This window comes from Quercus suber, unplaced genomic scaffold (assembly GCF_002906115.3).
Source record: "Quercus suber isolate HL8 unplaced genomic scaffold, Cork oak 2.0 scaffold_414, whole genome shotgun sequence".
In the NCBI taxonomy this organism is placed as follows: domain Eukaryota; kingdom Viridiplantae; phylum Streptophyta; class Magnoliopsida; order Fagales; family Fagaceae; genus Quercus; species Quercus suber.
In genome coordinates, this window is record NW_027069865.1 from 176,209 (window position 1) to 197,634 (window position 21,426).

Consider the following 21,426-nt stretch of genomic DNA (forward strand, 5'->3'; position numbering starts at 1 on the left):
TTGAGAGGGAAAACGAATAGATAGATAATTATTGCAATCATCCAATAATTACAATCTACAAGGAATGCATCCTACAAAGCAGTAATGGGAAAAAGAAACACAAGAAGGGCAGAGACAAGTTCAGTCATCCACCTTGGATGTGTGTCAAACCTATGCACAACACCCAGAAAGTGGAGGTTAAGTCGCTGCAGTCAATGAAAACAAGAAAGACGGCAACCAAATCAATGTGCAAAAGCAGGGATTACCATCATCAATCCATGATAAAGTGCTATACACAGCAAGTGCAAAGGAACCAAAATGAATTACAAATTGTCAAATTGTTGATTGAGAAGAAAAAAAATGGTAACTAAACTTGAAAAAGAGGCCATTGATCTTGCATTTGGGCACTCTCAGCTACTCCAACTTGCATCAACTGGATATGCAGGAAGACCAAGTAGATATGAATCACCAGAACCTTTTACAGAAGATACCCAATTTAGCTGGGTCACTTGGTTTGAATTATTTGCCTAGTCTGCCTCTTGCCCATGGTGGCCTCTGCTGGCCACCACCATTACGTTGTACAGCATTGTTACGTTGTACACCATTGTTCTGGCGTGGCAAGTTCCTCATCCTCTGCTCCTTCATGTTTGCAAACAGCGAGTCTAGTGTCTGAGACCTCTGCTTGGTCACTGGCTGTGCCTGCTGCTGCGGTGGCATTGACTGCAACACCATATATAAAACTCATCAATATTATTTACTTTGCATGGCGAGACTAGAAGTGAGGTTAAAAGCTACTGAGCATGATCTGGTGATCCTATCACCCATTAAGCAACAGGTTAAATGTATCCCTTGACAAAAAAAAATAATGGGTCCAACAACTTGTTGGATCAACCTATAATATGGACAAGTACATCCACATCCAATCTTGTTGTCACAAGACCATACATCAAACCAAGTTACAAAAAGCAACCCATAAACCCTTGTAGCTACTCTTAAGGCCATGCAACTCACACTTCATTTATTTCCTATAAAAGATAATAAAGAATATAAAATACTTCCCCTTGTTTGGTCATGTGAAGAAGCAGGAGGAAAATAAAGAGCAGAGAAGATATTTTAATAACTTTTGTTCTTACAACCAATTTCTCCCCAAAACTCACCTAGTTTGGAAAGTAACATGGACCATTGATTTTTCATTCACTAGCCCAACAATGAAAATCAACAGATTTTCAAAACCCTCTCTCTCTCTCTTTCTTATTTTGATGTAACAGATTTTCAAAACCTTCTCTATTTTTTTCTTCTTCAGTGGTAAACCAAACTTAGTGTAATGATTAATATTATGACTTACAAGCTTACTGATCCTACACAATGATGTTATAAATAATTTTCAAGGAGATGAAGATTAATGCAGCTGAGAAGTCAAATAAATACCTTTGCCACAAAGCCTCCATTTGCAGCACGCCTCTGGATAAGTGGACCCCTGCACACAGAAATATAAACAAGGATTGGAAAACATAAAGAGAACATACCATCAAGAGCTGAGTCCAACAAGGGGAATATTCAAGATGCCCCAGTATCAATACCAATTAATAACATCATAGGACCACCGTGCAATTTACATTCACAAGGAGAGTCAAGTGTCTTACCATGACAGATTCTATTTATATCCAACTAAGAGAAAGTTAACACAAACCATTTCAGGAAAAAACAGTAACTTCAATATAGTGAAGACTGGAACCCTGAAGTATGAATTCTCTTAAATTTCTGTAAAAGCTCTTTCCAATCACAAAGCATGATGAGTTCAAACCTTGCACCCCAATTGAATGGAAACAAAACTAAAGACAACCACGAGAAGCTGAATTGGGGAAAACCCACAATAGGCTTATTCTCCATTCAATTCAATAAACAAGAGACTCTGTCCAAGGAAGCTCCAAAATGAGTCTTGAAAACTAAGTGTAGCATTCACAGTAGCGATGAAAGCTTTTGCACAAAAATGAGTATCCAATTTCCACACCTTGTCAAACTACATTAAAACCAAACTACATTGCCAACAGCGCTGCCAACTACTAAACGAATTTGAAAATAACTAACAGGAGCAAAACTCTATGCTCCTTTTTGACATTCAGCTACTACCCAAAACTCCAAACTTGGTTATCTCAAGCAAAAATAAATTACTCTAAATGAAAACCCGAAACACATGAATCTTGTTTAGTTGGCCATGAACCATCCTTTTTAGATCCATCCCATCGCAAAACACAGTTGAAGACCAATCACCAAGACCATAGGCAAGAAAGAAGAAAAGCAGAGATGAAGTGTCAGTCAGATGGAGTAGAAAAAGCAGACGAGTTCCAAAATGTAGAAATCTCTTGTAATTGACCCTAAGACTGAAGGGTGTGCATCCCACAGCATTATCTTCCAATTCACATAAATTTTCAAAATTTCTGCAAGCCAACAATGCTCTGTGGACAAGGATTAAACCAAATCCTACAAATCTCAAGAATGAAATCTGATCGATAAATGGAAAAACAGCAGATCTCCTCATGGAGGATATGGAATAATAAGCATGCATGTCGATAAAACGACTGTAACCATCAGAAAGATTCAGACTCATAACCAGGAAAAGTGGTAACTGCTGCACTCACTAGGTAACTAGAAAACATCCAGTTTGGAGCATATGTAAAATAAGCATACATGTGGATAAAACAACTGCAACCTTCAGATAGATTCAGATTCATAAACCAAGAAAAGCAGAAATTGCCGCACTCAGTACAGTAACAAGAAAACATCCAGTTGACACTGCAAAAAATGTAAACTTTTTCCTATCAAGCAATGAGCCACTTAAAATGCAGAATGCGAACTTTTCCAGTGCATAAGCTATCTTCAAATAATACCACCACACAAACTTCCATAAATCACACTTAATTCAAAATTCCATTAAACCATTTCCTTCCAATCATATCACTGTTTATCACTTGTAAACTGCTACCTCAACAGTCAACCCAAATAACAAAACTCCAATTTCCAATATGTACAGCAACATTCAAATTAAAGTGCTCTGCCCACAGTATGTCACACTTTGCACACCACATATATGAAGATTTATGATGCAAGAATGCTATTCAGGATGGCAATAGGAAACAGTCAACACTTGGAATTATTCCCAAATTGGCTGATTCCGGTGGAAAACAAATCATATGCGACTTATTTATACATTAACAGGAAGCACATGGCAGATGTGATCAATTCTATAGAAGAGCCACACTTTTACCTGCAATTATTTATCAATAAAACAATCCCATCAGATGCTAAACTATTGTCATCGCCATAATAATGAGGTTTAAGCAGTATAAGGAATAAATAGACCTTTGGGATGAAATACCTTGTCTTGTTCCAATTAGCCGCCCTGTTATGACCAAAAGCTCTATTGCGAAGTGGAGCAGCTGCAGCCTTCCGTGCTGCCTCATTTGCCAGAGGAAATTGGTTCCCCTGAAAATTTGACCTCCTCTGAGCTAAGGCCCCCTGATTACCATTGTTAAAAAAAAAAACAAAGAAACATGAGATCATGGGCAAACTAAATAAACAAATACTGCGCTTTAGCAGCAACCATTTCATACCTGTCTAAGTGACGATCTTGCATCCATATAACGTCTAACCGTTGTAGATTTATCTTGAGCAATATTATTGGGAAACTTCTGAATTTTGTTCTGAATGGACAGAGTATTCATATATTATGATAACAGCCCAAGAAAAGAGAGCATATATTATAGACGATATCGGAGAGGTAAGCTTGCTTTAACAAAAAAAAGAAAAAAAAAAAAAAACTTCTTACCGGAACCCTAAAAAAAAAAAAAAAAAAACTTCTTACCGGAACCCTTCGCTGCTTCCTCCCCCTAGACTTGGGGTTTTTAGACATTTTAATGATATCTTCTAAGGCCATGTCCATTTTTTTCTCTGTAAGGGCAATTGCCTCAGTTGTAAGAGGTTTAGTTGCCATCTGATAGAGAACGTTGAAGTCAGTCATAAAATATAAGATAAACAAAGCAAAATAACATGGCAACAGAAACATCTTCACATACTACCAATTATAAAGCGATAAACAAGAAGTTAAAAGAAACCTCCACAGTGGTACATAAACCAAAGCACAAAGACCTTTGGAAATTTACTTCAAAACATTCAAACTCTTACAACCATAAACTATAAGAATCAACGGGATTAATTATCTTAACAAATATTTAACCGTAAAATCCCTCGAAAAATCTATGCACCTAGAAAAGCAGATATTTGAAACAAATTTCTAATCTAAATTTATAAAAATAAGCATATTTCGCAATTATATCAAAATTGATTAGGGCAATAAAAAAAAAAAATTAGTAATATGCTTGAATCTCAGATTCTTCGCTGCTTTTAGAACCCTAGAGCATAAAAAAAAAAATCCACGAAAAATAAGCCTAATACAACACCAAAGCCAAGCTTGAATTGAAGCTATACGATACCAAAATCAAAATCATAACTCATATCTTCTCTACTCCATGTTTTCTCACCAACCAAACAGAAAAATTTTCATACAGCTATGACCGAACAATAAGCACAAACATGATTAAAAAACTAATTAAACAAAAAAAAAAAATTTAGGGCTAGGGTTTTGGAATCGCAGACTCACCGAGTTAGAGAGTAGGGATTCAACGAAAATCGAAATCAAGAAGCAGAGCGAGCGAAGATTTTGATGATTTTGAGAGAAAATTAGGGTTAGGGTTTAGAGAATATATGGTGAATTGGGAAAACACGGAGAGCAAATTGGGAGTTCGTGAAAACTAACAGACAGCTTCCTCGAAAAGCGACCCGGGTGAATGAGTGTATAAGAGAGGGTATTCAACTATTTATAGTAACTGAAGGACGCGGTCCGTGTGAACGGCGGATTCCAATTACGCATCAAATGGGAAAAAAAAAAAAAAAAAGATTACATTTCTAGGAAAATTTTTCCTACTCTTTTTTATTTTTTTTGAGGAAATTTTTTTTCCTACTCTGGTAAATGATAATAAAATCTTATTGTTATTTTCATGTAGTTTTTTTTTAAAAAAAAAAAACTGAAATGGTCAAAGATTTGGAAAAAAAAAAAAAAAATCTAAATTCCCAATTTGTACCCATTTGGATTGATTTTGGAGGGTTTTTATCGGGTTGAATTAAGGTTGGATTTTTAATGCTCTGCATTCACTTAATTACATGACTTGTTTAATTAGACATATAACTTAAAAAAAAAAAAAAAACCACATAGATAATGTTATGAGTAACTATTTAATGCTAGAAGGAAATTCCTCAAAACTAGTTTGGATGGAAATTGTGTCCATCTTTTTTTTTTTTTTTTTTTACTAATTTGTAAATGTATTTTTTCCTATATTGAAATATTTTGTTATGAAAATTTTGAAAGAAATAATCTCAAATATTACTCTTTTTTTTCTTTAAGATAATGATAAATTTTAAATTTATGATGTTTACTGTATATGTATGTTTTTTTTTTTTTTACTATCAAGTCAAGAAATCAATTGATTTTGTTGCAAATGAAGTTTGACACTAAATACTTTATTCAACAGTAAAAATACTTTATCCACGTTTGCACTATGCACAATCCACTGACTTAATGAATCCAACAAAATCCATCACCTCAAGTTGGTGGGTTGGATGCCTTTTTAACTTTAGTCTCAAGTTGGGTTGAATTTGGGTAGTTAATTTTTTCAATCAATTTAACCCAACTCGATCAGCATATATAAAAATTTATATTGGTGTTTTGAAAAATAGTTTTTGATAATTTTAAGATATAATTTAGACATACAGAGGGCGTTTGGATTGAGATTATTCTCACGCCGCGTTTTCATTTTCACGTTTTGACCTTTTTTTTTTTTTTTTTTAGGCGTGAGAGGGAGCAAAGCGGAACTGTGCGCTACTGTGCGGCTACTGTTCACATGAACAGTAGCCGCATTTGTTGACTTCTGTCCATGAACAGTGCATTTGTGCACTGTTCATGGACCCACAAATTTCATTTTTTTATCAACTTTTTCATTAAAAATAGGTCCCACGGTACTATTTACATATTTAAAAATTATTTTACTACAGTATTTTCAGTTTTCAGTTTTTAGTTTTCTGTTTCAGCAACAATAAGTTCAATCCAAACGGACCCACAATGTAAACTGTAATAATTTATTGAAAAATTGACTTACATAGTAGATGAAAACCCATTTTTTACAAGTCCTAAAACATTTTAAGCTCAAACCCTTGAACCCATTTGGATTGGGCTGAATTGATTTTTATACATGTGATAAGTTGAAAATTTCTTAAAACCCTACAAAGTGAGAAAATCTTGCACGAGCCAGACATATACATCCTTTGTGAGACTGACTTGTGCATATATGCCTATAGAGTCCATATGTCAATCTCACAAAGAGAGTATACACCTTAACTCACTAAATACTTTCCCATCACAAAAGATGTATGCACCTATATATTCATATATCAATTTCACAAAGAGTGTATACACCTAACTTACTAAATCCTTTCCTTACAAAGTTGGACTGGGTTGAAAAATAGTAAACCCTCTTAACTCCAACCCAACCCCACCAAGAGATGACTAGATAGCCTGTAGGAGGTATACACATATCATTGTGTGGGCAACCACTGACATGGGATGGAACGAAAGTGCCCACGCTCATTAATTCATTGGCTTTGTTCAAAATTCATTTAAGACTTTTCAGCCAGACATACCCATTACTTGGTCACGCTCTTTTACCCCTCATCATTGGATCAGACTTTTTAGGCTTAAAAATTCTTGAGTTCCTAGGAAACTCTTTGGTCTTGGGGCTAAAACTTCAGTCGCTTTTCATCATTCGATCTTAGTATTAATGGCAATGATCACATCACATCCGCCTCCCATAAAATAAACTTGATACTCAATTAAAACGAAAATCTACCAACTTCTGTTATTAATGGCAATGATATAATTTTTTTTTTTTTTTTGAGAAATAATTACAATATGCTGCTAACCCCACAGCTCAAACCATTTCTCTCCTAAACCGCCAAGCACTTTGTGCATAAGAAAGTGCCAATTCAGCTACAAGGCCTTTGGCATAATATAATCTCTTCTTTTTCTTTTATTTCATATACATACATACATATATATATATATATATATAATTATTTATAAGTCATGATCTTAATTATGAGTAATGAATTTAACTGTTGACACAGGCCAAACTCTGTGTAATGCATCCTCCTAAGGTGTAAAGAATGTCATGCAAAACCAATCAATTTCATATCTTAAGTGAGGGACAATAACCAAATAGAAATTGTACCTGTGCTACCTGGTTTTTGCCTATAACATGAATTCATAATTAAAACTAACTCGTTTGATAAGTGTTGTTCCATGAAAAAGAGGTGAAACTAATTATTACAAATGTTTCATGTCAGCCAATTGTGTGTAGAAAATTGATGTTATCAACTTATAATTTATCACTCACCTCAACAAAGGACATTTTTATTTCTAACAATTTTGCTTCAACCCCGCTTCTTATGCGGGGTCTAATTCACTCAAAGAAAAGGCAAAAATGATTAGTTGTTTCCATAGACCCACTTCTCTGAGTTGCTTGTATAAGTAACCAATTCCTCTGGTTTGAACCACAAATTGATTTCATCCTTGGCGGTTTCTGGACCATCACTCCCATGGATGATGTTTCTACATGGCAAACAACAAAAGTAAGATCATGAAAACAAAGCAATGAACAGTGTATGCATGTGGAAGGCAAAAGCACAACCGTCACCAGGCCCATGATAATTTTACTAACAAATACAAGGGCCCAGTTATTGTTTGCTACTCTACAGTGAGAAATTGTAACTTTAATGGCAAATATCACAAGTAATAAAACCAGATTGCAGATAGGCTAAGTAATTAATCAATATATACCATCGCGCACCCTTAGCACGATGGTCACTCCATAAGTATAAAAATGCTTGTGGGGTGTGTGTGTGTTGGGGGAGGGGGGGGGTAAGGGCCGAGATTTAAGCCTTCAAGAGGAGAAATTATAAGATCCACATGGTGGACAAGTGATGTGGTCCACCATTCCACTAAAAACCTGCCACTTGTTCAAAATTGTTAGTTAGAAATTTTTTTAAACATAAATTAATTACTGACTCAGCAATTTTAAACAAATGAAAGTTTTTTAGTGGAATAGTGGACAAGTAACGTGATCCACCAAAGGACTCTATAATTTCTCCTCCAAGAACGGAACTTTATATACATATACACTTAAATTAAACTAAAGTAAAATTCTATCTTAGATTTTTTTTTTTTTTTTTTTTTTTTAGTTCTACATTTACGGATATACCATTTTTTAAGAAACCAAAAACTGCTATTATTCAAAGCAATACCTTCCAACAACAACAGCCAGATCGCCCCTGATAGTTCCTGGTTCTGATTTCTGTGGATCTGTAGCTCCAATCAGCTTTCGACCATACTTTATTACTCCCTCTCCTTCCCAGACCTGTATGGACAATTAGAACAATTGAATTTGGCGAACTCACAAGTTGTGGTAACCAAAATGATGAGAGTTAAAGATTTTCTAACCATTGCAAGAACAGGGCCAGAGCTAAGGAAATCGCACAGGCCATTGAAGAAAGGTCTTTCCTTCAGATCATGGTAATGCTTCTGTGCAAAATCCTTTGAAGGAATCACAATTTTAACGGCCACGAGCTTAAAACCTTTCCTCTCAAAACGAGATATGATCTCTGAAATCTGGAATACAATAATGTCTTAGATGAGTTAAGTATCCTGTTACCAGCCTAAAAAGACCAATCAACAACTCAACCCCACCGAGTGGTATATATTAGGCTAAGTCATTTTGAAACAGTGCGAACAGGTTACTAATTTTTTTTTTTTGCAAGAAGTCTAATGGTATCTTACCAGCCCTCTCTGCACTCCATCAGGTTTGATTGCAATGAAAGTGCGCTCCAGCTGAATAGAGAAGAACAAGCAACATAATTAGTCATTGAGCAACACAAAAGGCAAATGAAAGATTGAATCGGAGTAATAATGAAATAGATAAATAATAAAAATGGTTATTAGAGTACCTCTGCAGCATATGCCTCCTGTTCCTGAAGCATGTAAGCTGCAATCACAAAGAAAAGAAAAAAATATGATCAGAAATTGGAGAGAGAGAGAAACTATATCATAATATCATCAAACCAGAAGAGGACAGTGACACTCCCCTTAAGATTCAGTTATTGTTCAAATCTTCACCAATAAGTGATATAACCCATATAAAAAAATTATAGGGTTCTACAAGTAGGAAACTAGATGTATCTGGCACTTAAAATTTTTTGCCAACATGATTAAAATGATTCATAACTCTTGCTGGAGGTCTCTCAAGATTCCACACAGGAGATTATGACATTTGATCAGACAACTCACTAAAACAATGTTTAAACATTCGTCTGTGTGTGTGTGTGAGAGAGAGAGAGAGAGAGAGAGAGAGAGAGAGAGAGTGAGAGACCTCAACGTCAGACGCTAAAAGGATAAGCATGAAATGTGATCAACGCAGAAGTCCAACTGTAGCTGACAAATGTTTGTAGTTTGGGGTTCAGGTAAAAATGTTGGGGAAATTCAGGAAAATAGTCAATTCTAGAATACATCCAAGGTTATAATTTCAACCCATTACCATGCACAAGTATGGTATAATTTTTTTAAAAGAGGTACTGGATGCCACAATGCTAAATTTAAGCAAGGAACATGGCTCCTCTTCCTTCCACCCCTAACTACAAACACTGACCCCTGCTCATACCTTTTACTTTTAAGTCATCATTTCCTTTTACTCCCATGAAAAATATAGGTACGAAATATATTTTGCAACTATACACTAACAAAACCAATCCAAATGCCACATAAACAAGAACATCATTATTAAACCTAAAACAAACGAACATGAAGCAAACAAACATACACATATAAACAGCCACAATCTTATCAATTCAAAAGGGAACATAATCATAACCAATTAAATTATGATTATCATCTCAACAGTTTAAAAGCACATCACAACAAAAAGCCAAAAACACACTTTAAATCCTAAAATTTGACCCAACTTCCAGTTTTGTCCCCAAATTTTAGCAATCTGGTTCTGGAATTTTATTTTTATTTTTATTTTTAAGTGTTAATTTCTTCATTCTTTTTCAGTCCACACTCTATCTCTACTTAACCTCCTATTTAAATAAGTTAACAAATCTCATGTGTTGACCCATCAATCAAGGAGAGTCAGGACCCACAAGTAAGAACACCTTAAACTTATGGACAACAATAAATCTAGGGACACCCAATTTCACAAAATGCCGAAGTGATTGCCTGTGAATGGTCAACACTTTCTGCACGCTACTTTTTACATGGATCCACCATTTTTTGTTCATCACTCACAGTCCACCACTTCAACATGTTGTGAAATTGCGTACGTCAATTGGGATCCAACTCTTAAGTCTTAACCAAGTTTTAACAACGAGCTCAACAAAATTTATAAAGACGGGGCTTTTAGTTCGAACCGGCGGCAGAAACGCCAATCGCTCCTGCAATCCATTCTCTTGATGCATTCTCCGAACCCGCCTTTCCGTAATTCGAAGCTAAAAACGGCAGCTTGTTGCCACTCAACGAAACCGCTGTAGCCGCAGCTACAGCTCTCCCTTCTGCAAAAACGACAAGTCGGTTTCATCAAACATGAATCTCTCACTCCAATAAATACATATTATTAACCAAAAAAATTCACACAGGCACAACCCAAATCATCAAAGAAAACATATTTCAGATAAAAAAAAATTATGAAACTTCTCAAAGAAACCAAAAATCTATAAGCATAATCAACGGCAATAAAACTCGATCAGTGCTATTTTATTATTAAAAAAAATTGCCAAATGGGTTTCTCATAAAACAGTTTTTGAACCGATAACTGTTACACAGATTGGAGATTTAGCTGAGAAAGCAGAGTGTAAAAAAGAATGAGCTTAAGAAATTACCAGAGTGAAAACGAGAGGCCTTGGAGGAGGAGGAGGAGAGGATTGACCTGGCAGCTCTAGAAGCATACCGAAAAATCTGAGGAGAGCTCATTTTTTTTTTAGTTTTGGTTGAGAAATGAGAAGTGAGAAGTGAGAAGAAGGGAAGGAAGTGTGTGATGCTGAAATGATAGAGAGAGAAATGAATGAGTGAATGTAAGAGAGAGACAAAACAGGGATTGGCTTTGTTTCCTTTTTACTTGGGGGTGCTTTCAGGTTAAACCCTACCCGAAAGTCCAACCCCGTAAAGTTTTAACTACCCGTTTGGAGTTTTGCACCGTTTGGGTCTAGAGCTGTGTGCGGTGTGGTGCCGACGCTGCTTTATAAACGAATGGTACAATGACAAACAAATGGAAAAAGAGAATACTTTCTGACCAAATTTATTTTTATTTTTTGAACAAATTTATTGTGATAATTCGGTTATTATTTAAATTTATCACTAAAATAACATTTTTTTCATCAATAACAATATGTCATATAAAATTTATTGTAAAAATATTATGCATGTAGCATTTCTTAATTGATAAACTATTGATTCTCTAAGAAAAATGCTACAACATATCCTAAATGAAATGTTGTCATTGGTTCTGGCTCTTATTAGCCATTGAAACAATTAAAAAAAAAAATTATGATTTTTTGAAGTCTGGGTGTGAGTTTGGGTTGAAATAAAAAATAAAAATTATTTCACTATTTAACTTATTTTTGCTATTATTTATAGGCTCCACTGCACTTTTTGGCACTATTTATGGGCATCATTGTACTATTTCAATTAACTTTTACCTTTATCTACAGTTCTTTAAGTAATAATTTTTCAATTTCAGCAAAATAAGTGGTATCCAAACACACCATAAATATCAAACCATATTATGCTAATAAGTGAAATTCCATTCAACGAAAGCACCCAAATCTTGGAAGCCCCAAAATTTTAATCTTGGGTCTAAAATAAGTCAATAACCACAATTTCATAAACACATTCTTTTATAATGTATATGTCATTTGTGTGTTTTTTCTTAGTGGGATTTATTTTTTTAAAATGGATTTGTTTTTTCTTTGTTAATAAAATTTTATTATTTGTTTTGGAATGGCCATTGACCACATATATGAGCTAGGTAACCACTTTAATTTTTGAGTTTTTAGGGATTGATTTTCAATTTAGGAGATGCCAAGTTGGAATTTTTTGAATCAAAACATACAATATATTGTGTGTAGTATAACTTATTCTACCCTTCATTAAAAGTTACCATAGTTTTTTAGTGGAGTTTGTGTTGTGTCTCTCTATTAGAACCCATTTCCACCCTCCCCCCCAATGGTCTATATGTAGTTTCATCCTTAATTATGTTGGAGCTATATAACATCAAGTAATAAGTCTAGAATACACATTTTTCATGGGTTGAATTAGTAAATTGTGATTTGAATCCTAAATGTTTCTATTAGAAAAATAAAAGGTACTAATTGAGTTACAAGACTCTAAACCGCACTAATAATAATAACTTGACATGTTAGTAAGTTGTGAAATTGGGTAAATAAGTATTTGTTGGTTATATTAAAAGAAGTATGTGATGATAAAACTATTTACTTCGGTTGGTTAGTTGTTTGCTCTGTTTGTTTCGATAGAAAACTTTATGTGAAGGTGATTTTTAGTGTTCTTCTATGTTTGGTAGTATAAAAAAAAATGAGTACGAAAACTATTTATGATCAATGGAAAACCCTATTAAAAGTATGACTTATTTTTTAAAGGTTGTTTTTTGCTAAATTAAAAAAAAAAAAAAAAACAATTCTATTTCTTGCCAAGCTAAATAAGAAAAGCCAAGAAATAGTCTTTCAACTTATTTTTAAGATTCCTACCAAATATAAGAAAATGAAATAATTTTTCAAAAAATACATTTTTTTAGAAAATGAATCATGTAAATATGAATCATAGAAAAAGCTTTAGTCTACAAATACGATCAATTCTTTTTAAGACAGGAGTCCACCCATTTATAAGGTGGATCGCATGTGGGAATTATATCAAGGTTTTCAGACCCAGACCATTCATTGAACTGTAAAAGGGAGAGGTTTAAGGTTTTTGAAGTTGAACCGAGGTCGAACCGTGATGACGTCATAATTAATTTAATAATTAATTAAAGCCTAAATATAGATATTAAATTTATAAAACTAGAAAAATTGACTAATATATCTATATATGTGAGGAAAATTTAATGATTTTCAAGCATATATTTAATAATAAAATAATAACCATGAAAACATTAAAATTTATGATTAATTTTCGAAGTAAAGTTGAATATATTTTAAGGATTTTAATTATAATTTTTTTTTATTCCTTGTAAGAGATAGATAATTTAATTAAGTAGAATAAAATTGTGCTAAGTTGTTTTTATAAAAAATTTTTTTTTAAAAAATTGCTAAGGGGTTGGACCACACGGTTCTTGCCACCGGTTCGTGCGGTCCAACCCCGCTTTTAGAGGTTCACAGAATTGCCACATATGTCTGGTTCTCTATGCTTAAAAAACCAGATTTCAATTCGGTTCTTGATTTTCACAGTTTGATCTCTCGGTCTGATTCGGTCCAAGTCTGAAAACCTTGAATTATGTGGGTCCTATGATGCAATTATTTTAAATGAACGGGAACAAATTTTATGAGGTACCAATTGAGGAATCATATTCTCTATGATTAAAGTTAGAGGACATGAAAAATGCAGAACTTTAATACAAAAAAGTAAGCTTTTTTTTTTTTTTTTTTGAGAATCAATACAAAATGTAACCTAATAAGTCAAATACAAATTTTAGAATTTTGATAGTCGTCTCATTCACTTTTTTTTTTTCCTTCCCAATTTCTCAATTTGGTAATTATCTCACCCAAATCTATTATTTAACGATAAAAAATCTTATTAGTTGAAGTAATTAAAACACCCTCTTTTCCATGTTTAACACACCATTTTTCTTAACTATTGCTTACCACTCCTATGAATAACTACCATTTAAAAAAATCATTAGAAAATAATTCGTTTTTAATCTATACTATCTATACTATTATTTCTTTATCTATACTATTATTTAAGGGGCTTCTCTTGTTTGGTTTCCTCAATTTTAATGCTTAATATACCCTCATTATACCCACTTACAAGTTTTCAACTAACGAGGATAAATATGTAAATCAAAACTCCTATACTTTAAGACTCACAAACTTACTTACACTTTGCCAGTTTCTCTCTTTGCCAGTTTCTCTCATTCTTCTTCAGATTGAAAACATTCAGTTTAACTCTACATCCTCTTCTTTCTTCTTCTACTTTTAGATTTGAGACTCCAACAACTTTTCAGGTTCTATCTTTTGTAAGTTCCTCTTTCTTTTCTTTTGTTTATCATTGACTTTTTTTGAGTTCTTACCTGCCATGGCTGCCAAGTACTTACCCGTGGGCTTTGGGTGAATGTGATTAGGGATTCAAAGGTGTTTGACAGTTGCTTATTACTCGTGTTTCAAACAAGAGGGTTTGTGCTTGAACTAGCGGCTTGAGAAAGGATATTGGTTAGAGCATTCGCATCAGCTCATGTAAAATTTGTGTCTATTTTACACATAAAAACCTACTTTTTCTATTTTACACATACACTTTTACAATACACCCACATCAGTTCATCTATTCTATCCCATCTTCTATTTAAATAATCAATTTTTTCAATTATTTTATTATATTTTCCACTTACCTTTTTTATACGCGCTCTGTCTCTCTCTCTCTCTTTCTCTCTTTCCATTTTTTCTGATTCTATTTCTCTCTATGTCTCCTTCTCATATCTCTCACGGTCTCCCTTTCGGTCTCCCTCTCTATAGCCATCTCCGATCCGGCGATCCAGATCACAAGCGATCCACGAGAGATCCAGATCCTCTCTTCATCGGCGATCCCTCTCATATCCGGTCTCCCTCTCGGTCTCCCTCTCTATAGCCATCTCCGATCCGGCGATCCAGATCACAAGCGATCCACGAGAGATCCAGATCCTCTCTTCATCGGCGATCCCTCTTATATCCGGTCTCCCTCTCGGTCTCCCTCGCGCTTCACCGGCGATCCAGATCCTCTCTTCATCGGTGATCCACGAGCTCAAGCAAGACCCACGAGCTCCGGCGATCCAGATCCTCTCTTCATCGGCCGCTCCACGCTTCACCGGCCGACCCACGAGCTCCGGCAACCCAAATCGCTCCGATAAGCACCGATATCTCTGTCCGTTTGGGTTTGTTTGTGTGTGGGTGTGTTTGTGTGTGGGTTTGTTTGGGTTAATTTTTAGTTGATTCTGGCTGTTTGGGTTTGTATGTGTGTTTGTGTGTGGGTTTGATTGGGATCATTTTCGGTTGATTCTGGCGCGTCGGAAGTTGGGGAAGAGAGGTGGGAGATGAGAGTCAGTTGAGGAGGGAGAAAAAATTATTAAAAAATTAAATACACGAGCTACAGTGCCCGTGTAAATATACCCGTGTACTGTAGCTCGGTGATAAATTTTCACAATTTTACATGAATTTAAAAGGATTGATGTGGAGTGTTTTTTGGTTCAAAATGTGTAAAAGTGTTCAAAATGTGTATTTTACACATATATACTAGAGCTGATGCGAATGCTCTTAGGGCTCTTTCTTTTTCTTTTTGCAAACTCTCTTTTGGGTTTATTTATTTATTTATTATTTTTTTAAAATAATAATAAGAATTTACGCTTTTTTTTAGGGGTAGGAATTTACTCTTCTTTTTTTTAGGGGATTATGCTACTTGGTTTTCCAATTTAAATCAAACACAAACTCTTTGATAACAAACCACTATTATCTTTACGCTTCTTTTTTTTAGATTTAGGAATTTATGCTTTTTTTTTTTAGGGGATAAGGAGAGAATTAGAGAGGTTTACGAGAGAGAAATCGTATTGGCAGCGATATATTTACTTATTGTAGGTATTATTGTTTGAGAATTTGGATTGAAATTTGCTTAATTGAATTTCATATGCTTAAACTTTGTTGCTGATTGTTTGCCTTTTGCCTTTTGTTTTATAGGATTAATTATGCCATGTACGAAGAGCTTGATGCCTCCAAGACATGGAGCACACAAGAGAGGTGTATAGGTAAGTTTGTGATTATTCAAAACTTCTTTTTATGTTTGGTAAAGTTGATGTACTGTGTAAAAGTTTATGTTTAGACTTAAAAATGTGGAGAATTTCTTTAATGGATTGTGTTGTTTCTTTTTTGAATGAAGATTGTGTTGCTTGGTTTCCCAATTTAAATCGAACACAAACTCTTTGACCACTATTATCTTTAATTTTTAGGAATTTACGTTACACTATTTAATTTGTTTCTCAATTTAAAACTAACACAAACTCTTTTTTGTTTTTTGTTTTTAGTAGGAATTCACGCTACTTTTTATTTTTTATTTTTTATTTTTGAGGGTATTACACACTTTTTTGAGAAGGAACAAATACCCAATATCCTAGAGTTCCAAAAAAAAAAAAAAAATCCCAATATCCTAAAATATGCTACTTGGTTTTCCAATTTAAATCAAACACAAACTCTTTGATAACAAACCACTATTATCTTTACGCTTCTTCTTTTTTTTAGATGTAGGAATTTAGGCTTTTTTTTTTTTTTTTAGGGGATAAGGAGAGAATTATAGAGGTTAACGAGAGAGAAATCGTATTGGTAGCGATATATTTACCTATTGCAGGTATTATTGTTTGAGAATTTGGATTGAAATTTGCTTAATTGGATTTCATATGCTTAAACTTTGTTGTTGATTGTTTGCCTTTTGCCTTTTGTTTTATAGGATTAATTATAGGATTAATTAAGTTTGTGATTCTTCAAAACTTCTTTTTGTGTTAGGTAAAGTTGATGTACTGCGTAAAAGTTTATGTTTACGTGGAGAATTGCTTTAATGGATTGTGTTGTTTCTTTTTTGAATGAAGATTGCGTTGCTTGGTTTCCCAATTTAAATCAAACACAAACTCTTTGACCACTATTATCTTTAATTTTTAGGAATTTACGTTACACTATTTAATTTGTTTCTCAATTTAAAACTAACACAAACTCTTTTTTTGTTTTTTTTTTGTTTTGTTTTTAATAGGAATTTACGCTACTTTTTTTTTTTGAGGGTATTACATGCTTTTTTGAGAAGGAACAAATTCCCAATATCCTAGTGTTCAAAAAAAAAAAAAAAATTACCAATATCCTAAAGAAAATAAAAATTAACTTCTCATTCAAAATGTATCAATTGTGCTCCAAAATCAAATCAATACAAAAGAAAAAAGAAAACCCTTCACGCATAAAAGAAAAAAAAAATTGTTATTCTTACCACCCATTTATATTCAAATGATTGATTCTTATATGTATTTGTTGTCTATTAAAATTCAAATACTTCAATTATTTTTATAAAAAAAATAAAAGTAAATGTTACCACAATTCTTATCTCAATCCATACAATTATCAAAACAATTATCTTTTGAACAATAAAAAAACACTCTACTGAAAACTCATCCACTCTCTTCTCTTTTTTTTTTTTTTTTTTTGAACAAAAGAAAAAAGAAAATTCTCCCACTCTTTCACCCCACGTACAAGTTTAAACTCCTCTCATCTAAAAAAAAAAAAAAACTCCCCATTATCATCAAACAGTTAGGAGTCTAGCAGTTACAATTTTATTAGACTTTGTCCATTCTTATCCTACGTCCCATCTTTTAAGCAAATTCAAATTCAAAAAAAAAAAAAAAAACAAATAAATAAAAATAAAAGATTGGTATCTTTCCTTTTGTATTCTATTATTGACATTTTAGATTTTATGTGTTGTGATTATCATAGGTTGTGATTTATTTATTTGTTTCAATTTGGTGGTGTGTAGGTGGGAATTTATTGGCAAAAATTTGATACAATTGTTGGTGTATCCCATTTATATGCTAGACATCTCTCTTTCTCTCTCTCATATGTTCTTTTTAAATTTTTAGTTTTTTGTTTACTGCCTTACTGCGGCCAAATCTTTTTTTTTTTTCTTTTTAGATTTTACAATTTCTTAAATAATTATATCAGCAAATTGTGGCATGTTGATTTTGTATGTTGGTTTTGTGTATTTTGTAGAAGATTTGCATGGATAAGGTCTTCTGGTAATGGATCAATGTCTTTGCACTCAGTTAAGAAAGGATCAACAATTCAGGTGGATTGATATTCATGTCTATATCTATACATTATTCTTTGAGTTTTTTTTTTTTTTTTTTGGGTAAATTTCAAATTTTCAAAAGAAATTTAACAAATCTTTTTACACACCCACATTTTCCTTTGTGCTACTTTGTTATACTATTTTCAACAAGAAACTTAATTTTGAGTTCCTTGATTAAGCCCGTAAACAAGGGATTAAAGTTGCCAAATACAACACACTTGGAATGGATGCTAAGTCAAGTGATCAATTCTATCCAAATAAGGAATGGAATGGTCTATTTCTTCCCAAATTTGAAGCCACTGTCTAAAGAACCCGCAACATACATAATGGGTTAGGCTATACGGAAACCCCTTTCTTTGGATTTATCTATAGATTCTATATTCTAATTATAAGGAACATAAATTGAATTCAGGCTTTTTTATTTTTTGGATGAGTTAATGTAAAAATATTATTGCTCTATTTCTTTGTTCTGTCCAAATTATATAATAATGAAATAACTGCTAAATTTTGCTTTGGAAATAGAATGTAAGAATCTCCATTGGACCAAACTTAAGAACAAGAGTTGAATTATTGCTTTCTAAAACCTTTTTTATAATGATTTTTTAAGAATATTTTAGTTCAAGTTGAGTCTTAATTTTGTATCATATTAATCATGACACTCATACAAAGTTTTTTTGCTTGAATAGTAAATGCTTTGTAGGTTTTAAAGTAATAAAAAAAAATTACAAATATTTGAGTATTGGATTCAAGATATTTACATTATATATTCATGTAAGATGTTTAGATTAATGATGCACTAATTTGTGGTGAATTAAGTTTTGCTTTATAAATCAAGTAAAGGTAGTTAGAGATGAATCTATTCAAAAAATTTGTTCTATTTGTATCTTATCATTATCTTTACAATTTATATGTTAATGGCAAAAGAAAAAAAAATTATTAGGAAAAGAAAGTGTTGACATTTAAAAAAAATTGAAAAACCTTTGAGCATGCGTGAAAAGACTAATATTTACATTGCAGTGCATTTATGTTAGTTGATAAAAGCATTAGTTCAAGAAGCATTTAAATTGAGTAATATTTTTAAAACTAATTTTCTAATGATATAGAAAAATCAAAACAATTGACAATTTTCGCATTAGAAGAAACTAGCCTCGGATGTGCTTAGAGACGTTCCCCCCCCCTAAAGGACAAAACTTTCTATTTATCACTAGCCTCTAAGCACGCACGTGAGCACATGCTCAGAGGCTCTTATATTTTTTGGGTAAGTCTGAATTTAGAGTATTTATTATAATTTGAGATTACTACATTTTCCAATTACAAAAAAATCTAGGAGTGTGATGAAAAATTATTTCTCCACACATGATACTCATCACACCCCTAGGTTTTTTTTTTTTTTTTTTTTTTTTTGTGATTGAAAAATGTAATAATCCCAAATTATAATAAATGGTCTAAATTAACTTTTACCTAAAAAATAGAAAAGTTTTTGAGCACACGCATGAGCGTGTGTTCAGAGGTTAGTATTATTTAAGGGCTTTTTCTATTAAGATTCCTCATTTTTTAGTTCAAAAATACCCTTACACCTCTATGTTTAAGTAGAGACAAAACTAAATGACAATTCGGTAAAAATACAACTCTAACTCCCATTAAAACATTGCCTAAAAAAAGGACTAGTCTTCTGTTAATTTTCAGATTTGTTTTATCCACTTAAAATTAGATTTTTAAAATAAAAATTATATATATAAAATAAAAACACAGTGTTTTTTTTTTTTTTGCTAAAAAAAAAAAAACCTCATTGCATGTGCGTAGCGCGTGTGATGAGAGGCTAGTTTGAAATAAATAATTTTTCTTCGCATGTGTATTTATTTATTTATTATATTATTATTTTTTTTTTGAGAACGCATGTGCATCTGTAATTAATCCATGGGAAATTTTAGCACGGAAATGCGGGTAGCCTCCTAGCTAGGAAATCAATCGTCCAAATATAGTTAAAAATTGACATTTTTTTTTCAAAATTTAAAAAATAATTACATGGTTTTTTTATGATCAGAATCACATGGCTTCAGTGTTGATCAAGATACTTTACTGTTTTACTCATAAAAAAAGAAAAGAAAAGATATTGTTGTTCAAGATACGAAAAAAGATAAATTGTAAGAAAGTGTGTCTCATTCATATGCTGTATATACACACACACACACACACACACACATATATATATATATAAGAGGAGGTTGCATTAAATAAATTAGCTTCTTACAGCCCAAACATAGAGCAAATTAGAAGAGGTGAGTTAAAATTTTGATTCCAATTTAAAAAAGAAAAAAGAAACATGACGGATTTTGTCAAGTTAAATTGCAGGAGGAACTTCTCCTTTTTGTCTATGTTGTGAATAGAAAGAAAATTGGGAAGCTTCTTTTCTATTTACAAATACTTGACGTGTGAGCTGATGTAGACAAAAGGAACCTATTCCTCGCTATAAATAGAAACCCTTTTTCACCCAAGTGGGAAAAAAGGGGGAGGTGGGGAATAAAGGGTATGGCAAAAAAGTTCATAACTAATTAACCATTTTTCCTACTACAAGCTCATCTCAAGTACTAGAATTGGTGCTGCTGAATTTTATTTTGGCAAAAATGCAAAACTGACACTCTAACTTCAAGTCTTTTTCATTTCAGTCATTTAATTTTCAGTTTTGTTATTTCAGTCTTATAACTTTCAATTTTTGTCAATGTAAGACTCCGTTAGAACTCAGTTAGGGGCTGCTGTTAATTGAGCCAAAACGACGTCATTTTATTTTTTTTATTTTTTTTTAAATTTCGGAATTTAAAGAAAAATAGAAAAATTTGTAAAAAAAAAGAGAGAAAACATTTAAGGGGAACAATGAGTCGTTCCCCTTCCCCTGAAATCAAAATAAAGAAACCGATTCAGAACTCCATCACCTGAAGCGGTATCTTGTTTTCATATCCCTATTTGTACTTTGTTCCATATTGTTCATTGTGGAACCTTGTAGCTCATTTCTTTATGATTGTAGAATCTGAAAAATGACATTTGTTTTTGTAATTTATCATTGTCTTTCAATCTTCTGTTGAATATTGTTATTGGTTTTCTACATCTTCTTTTACATGGGTTTCTGTTGGAGTATTTAAGGATTTATATTGTAGGTTGGAAAATTAAAAACATTTAAGGCTTTCTTCTGGTATAAGTGCTTTTGTTTAAAAGAAATCTTGATTTGT

At 32.8% G+C, this 21,426-nt stretch overlaps 2 protein-coding genes and 1 long non-coding RNA gene across 3 annotated transcripts; 1 reads left to right on the forward strand and 2 right to left on the reverse strand.

The window, feature by feature from the left end:
- On the reverse strand, window positions 1-4,842 carry LOC111990462 (uncharacterized). Its single transcript, XM_024022228.2, has 6 exons — window positions 4,637-4,842; window positions 3,842-3,970; window positions 3,591-3,680; window positions 3,356-3,495; window positions 1,408-1,456; window positions 1-699 (listed from the first exon to the last, which is right to left on the reverse strand). The coding sequence occupies exons 2-6, from the start codon at window positions 3,968-3,970 to the stop codon at window positions 499-501; spliced, it is 609 nt and encodes a 202-aa protein (XP_023877996.1). The 5' UTR covers window positions 4,637-4,842; the 3' UTR covers window positions 1-498.
- Window positions 4,843-7,329: 2,487 nt separating this feature from the next.
- On the reverse strand, window positions 7,330-11,314 carry LOC111990467 (nucleoside diphosphate kinase 3). The gene is made up of 7 exons (XM_024022235.2): window positions 11,014-11,314; window positions 10,546-10,686; window positions 9,088-9,125; window positions 8,921-8,971; window positions 8,585-8,752; window positions 8,389-8,501; window positions 7,330-7,696 (listed from the first exon to the last, which is right to left on the reverse strand). Exons 1-7 carry the CDS (start codon window positions 11,102-11,104, stop codon window positions 7,573-7,575), a joined length of 726 nt encoding a protein of 241 aa, XP_023878003.2. The 5' UTR covers window positions 11,105-11,314; the 3' UTR covers window positions 7,330-7,572.
- A 4,415-nt stretch (window positions 11,315-15,729) lies between these two features.
- LOC136062436 (uncharacterized) lies at window positions 15,730-18,611 on the forward strand. The gene is made up of 3 exons (XR_010624177.1): window positions 15,730-15,963; window positions 16,063-16,130; window positions 18,124-18,611. It is a non-coding gene; the product is annotated as an uncharacterized LOC136062436 (long non-coding RNA).
- Window positions 18,612-21,426: the final 2,815 nt, after the last annotated feature.

Coding starts and splice junctions, on each gene's coding strand:
- LOC111990462 (XM_024022228.2), bottom strand. CDS start 3,970: ATGGCAACTAAACCTCTTACAACTGAGGCAATTGCCCTTACAGAGAAA. Junction 3,681..3,841: donor GGAAGCAGCGAAGGGTTCCG/GTAAGAAGTTTT, acceptor CTGTCCATTCAG/AACAAAATTCAGAAGTTTCC. Junction 3,496..3,590: donor CAAGATCGTCACTTAGACAG/GTATGAAATGGT, acceptor AATGGTAATCAG/GGGGCCTTAGCTCAGAGGAG.
- LOC111990467 (XM_024022235.2), bottom strand. CDS start 11,104: ATGAGCTCTCCTCAGATTTTTCGGTATGCTTCTAGAGCTGCCAGGTCA. Junction 8,972..9,087: donor AGGAGGCATATGCTGCAGAG/GTACTCTAATAA, acceptor TTCTCTATTCAG/CTGGAGCGCACTTTCATTGC. Junction 8,502..8,584: donor CTGGCCCTGTTCTTGCAATG/GTTAGAAAATCT, acceptor TTGTCCATACAG/GTCTGGGAAGGAGAGGGAGT.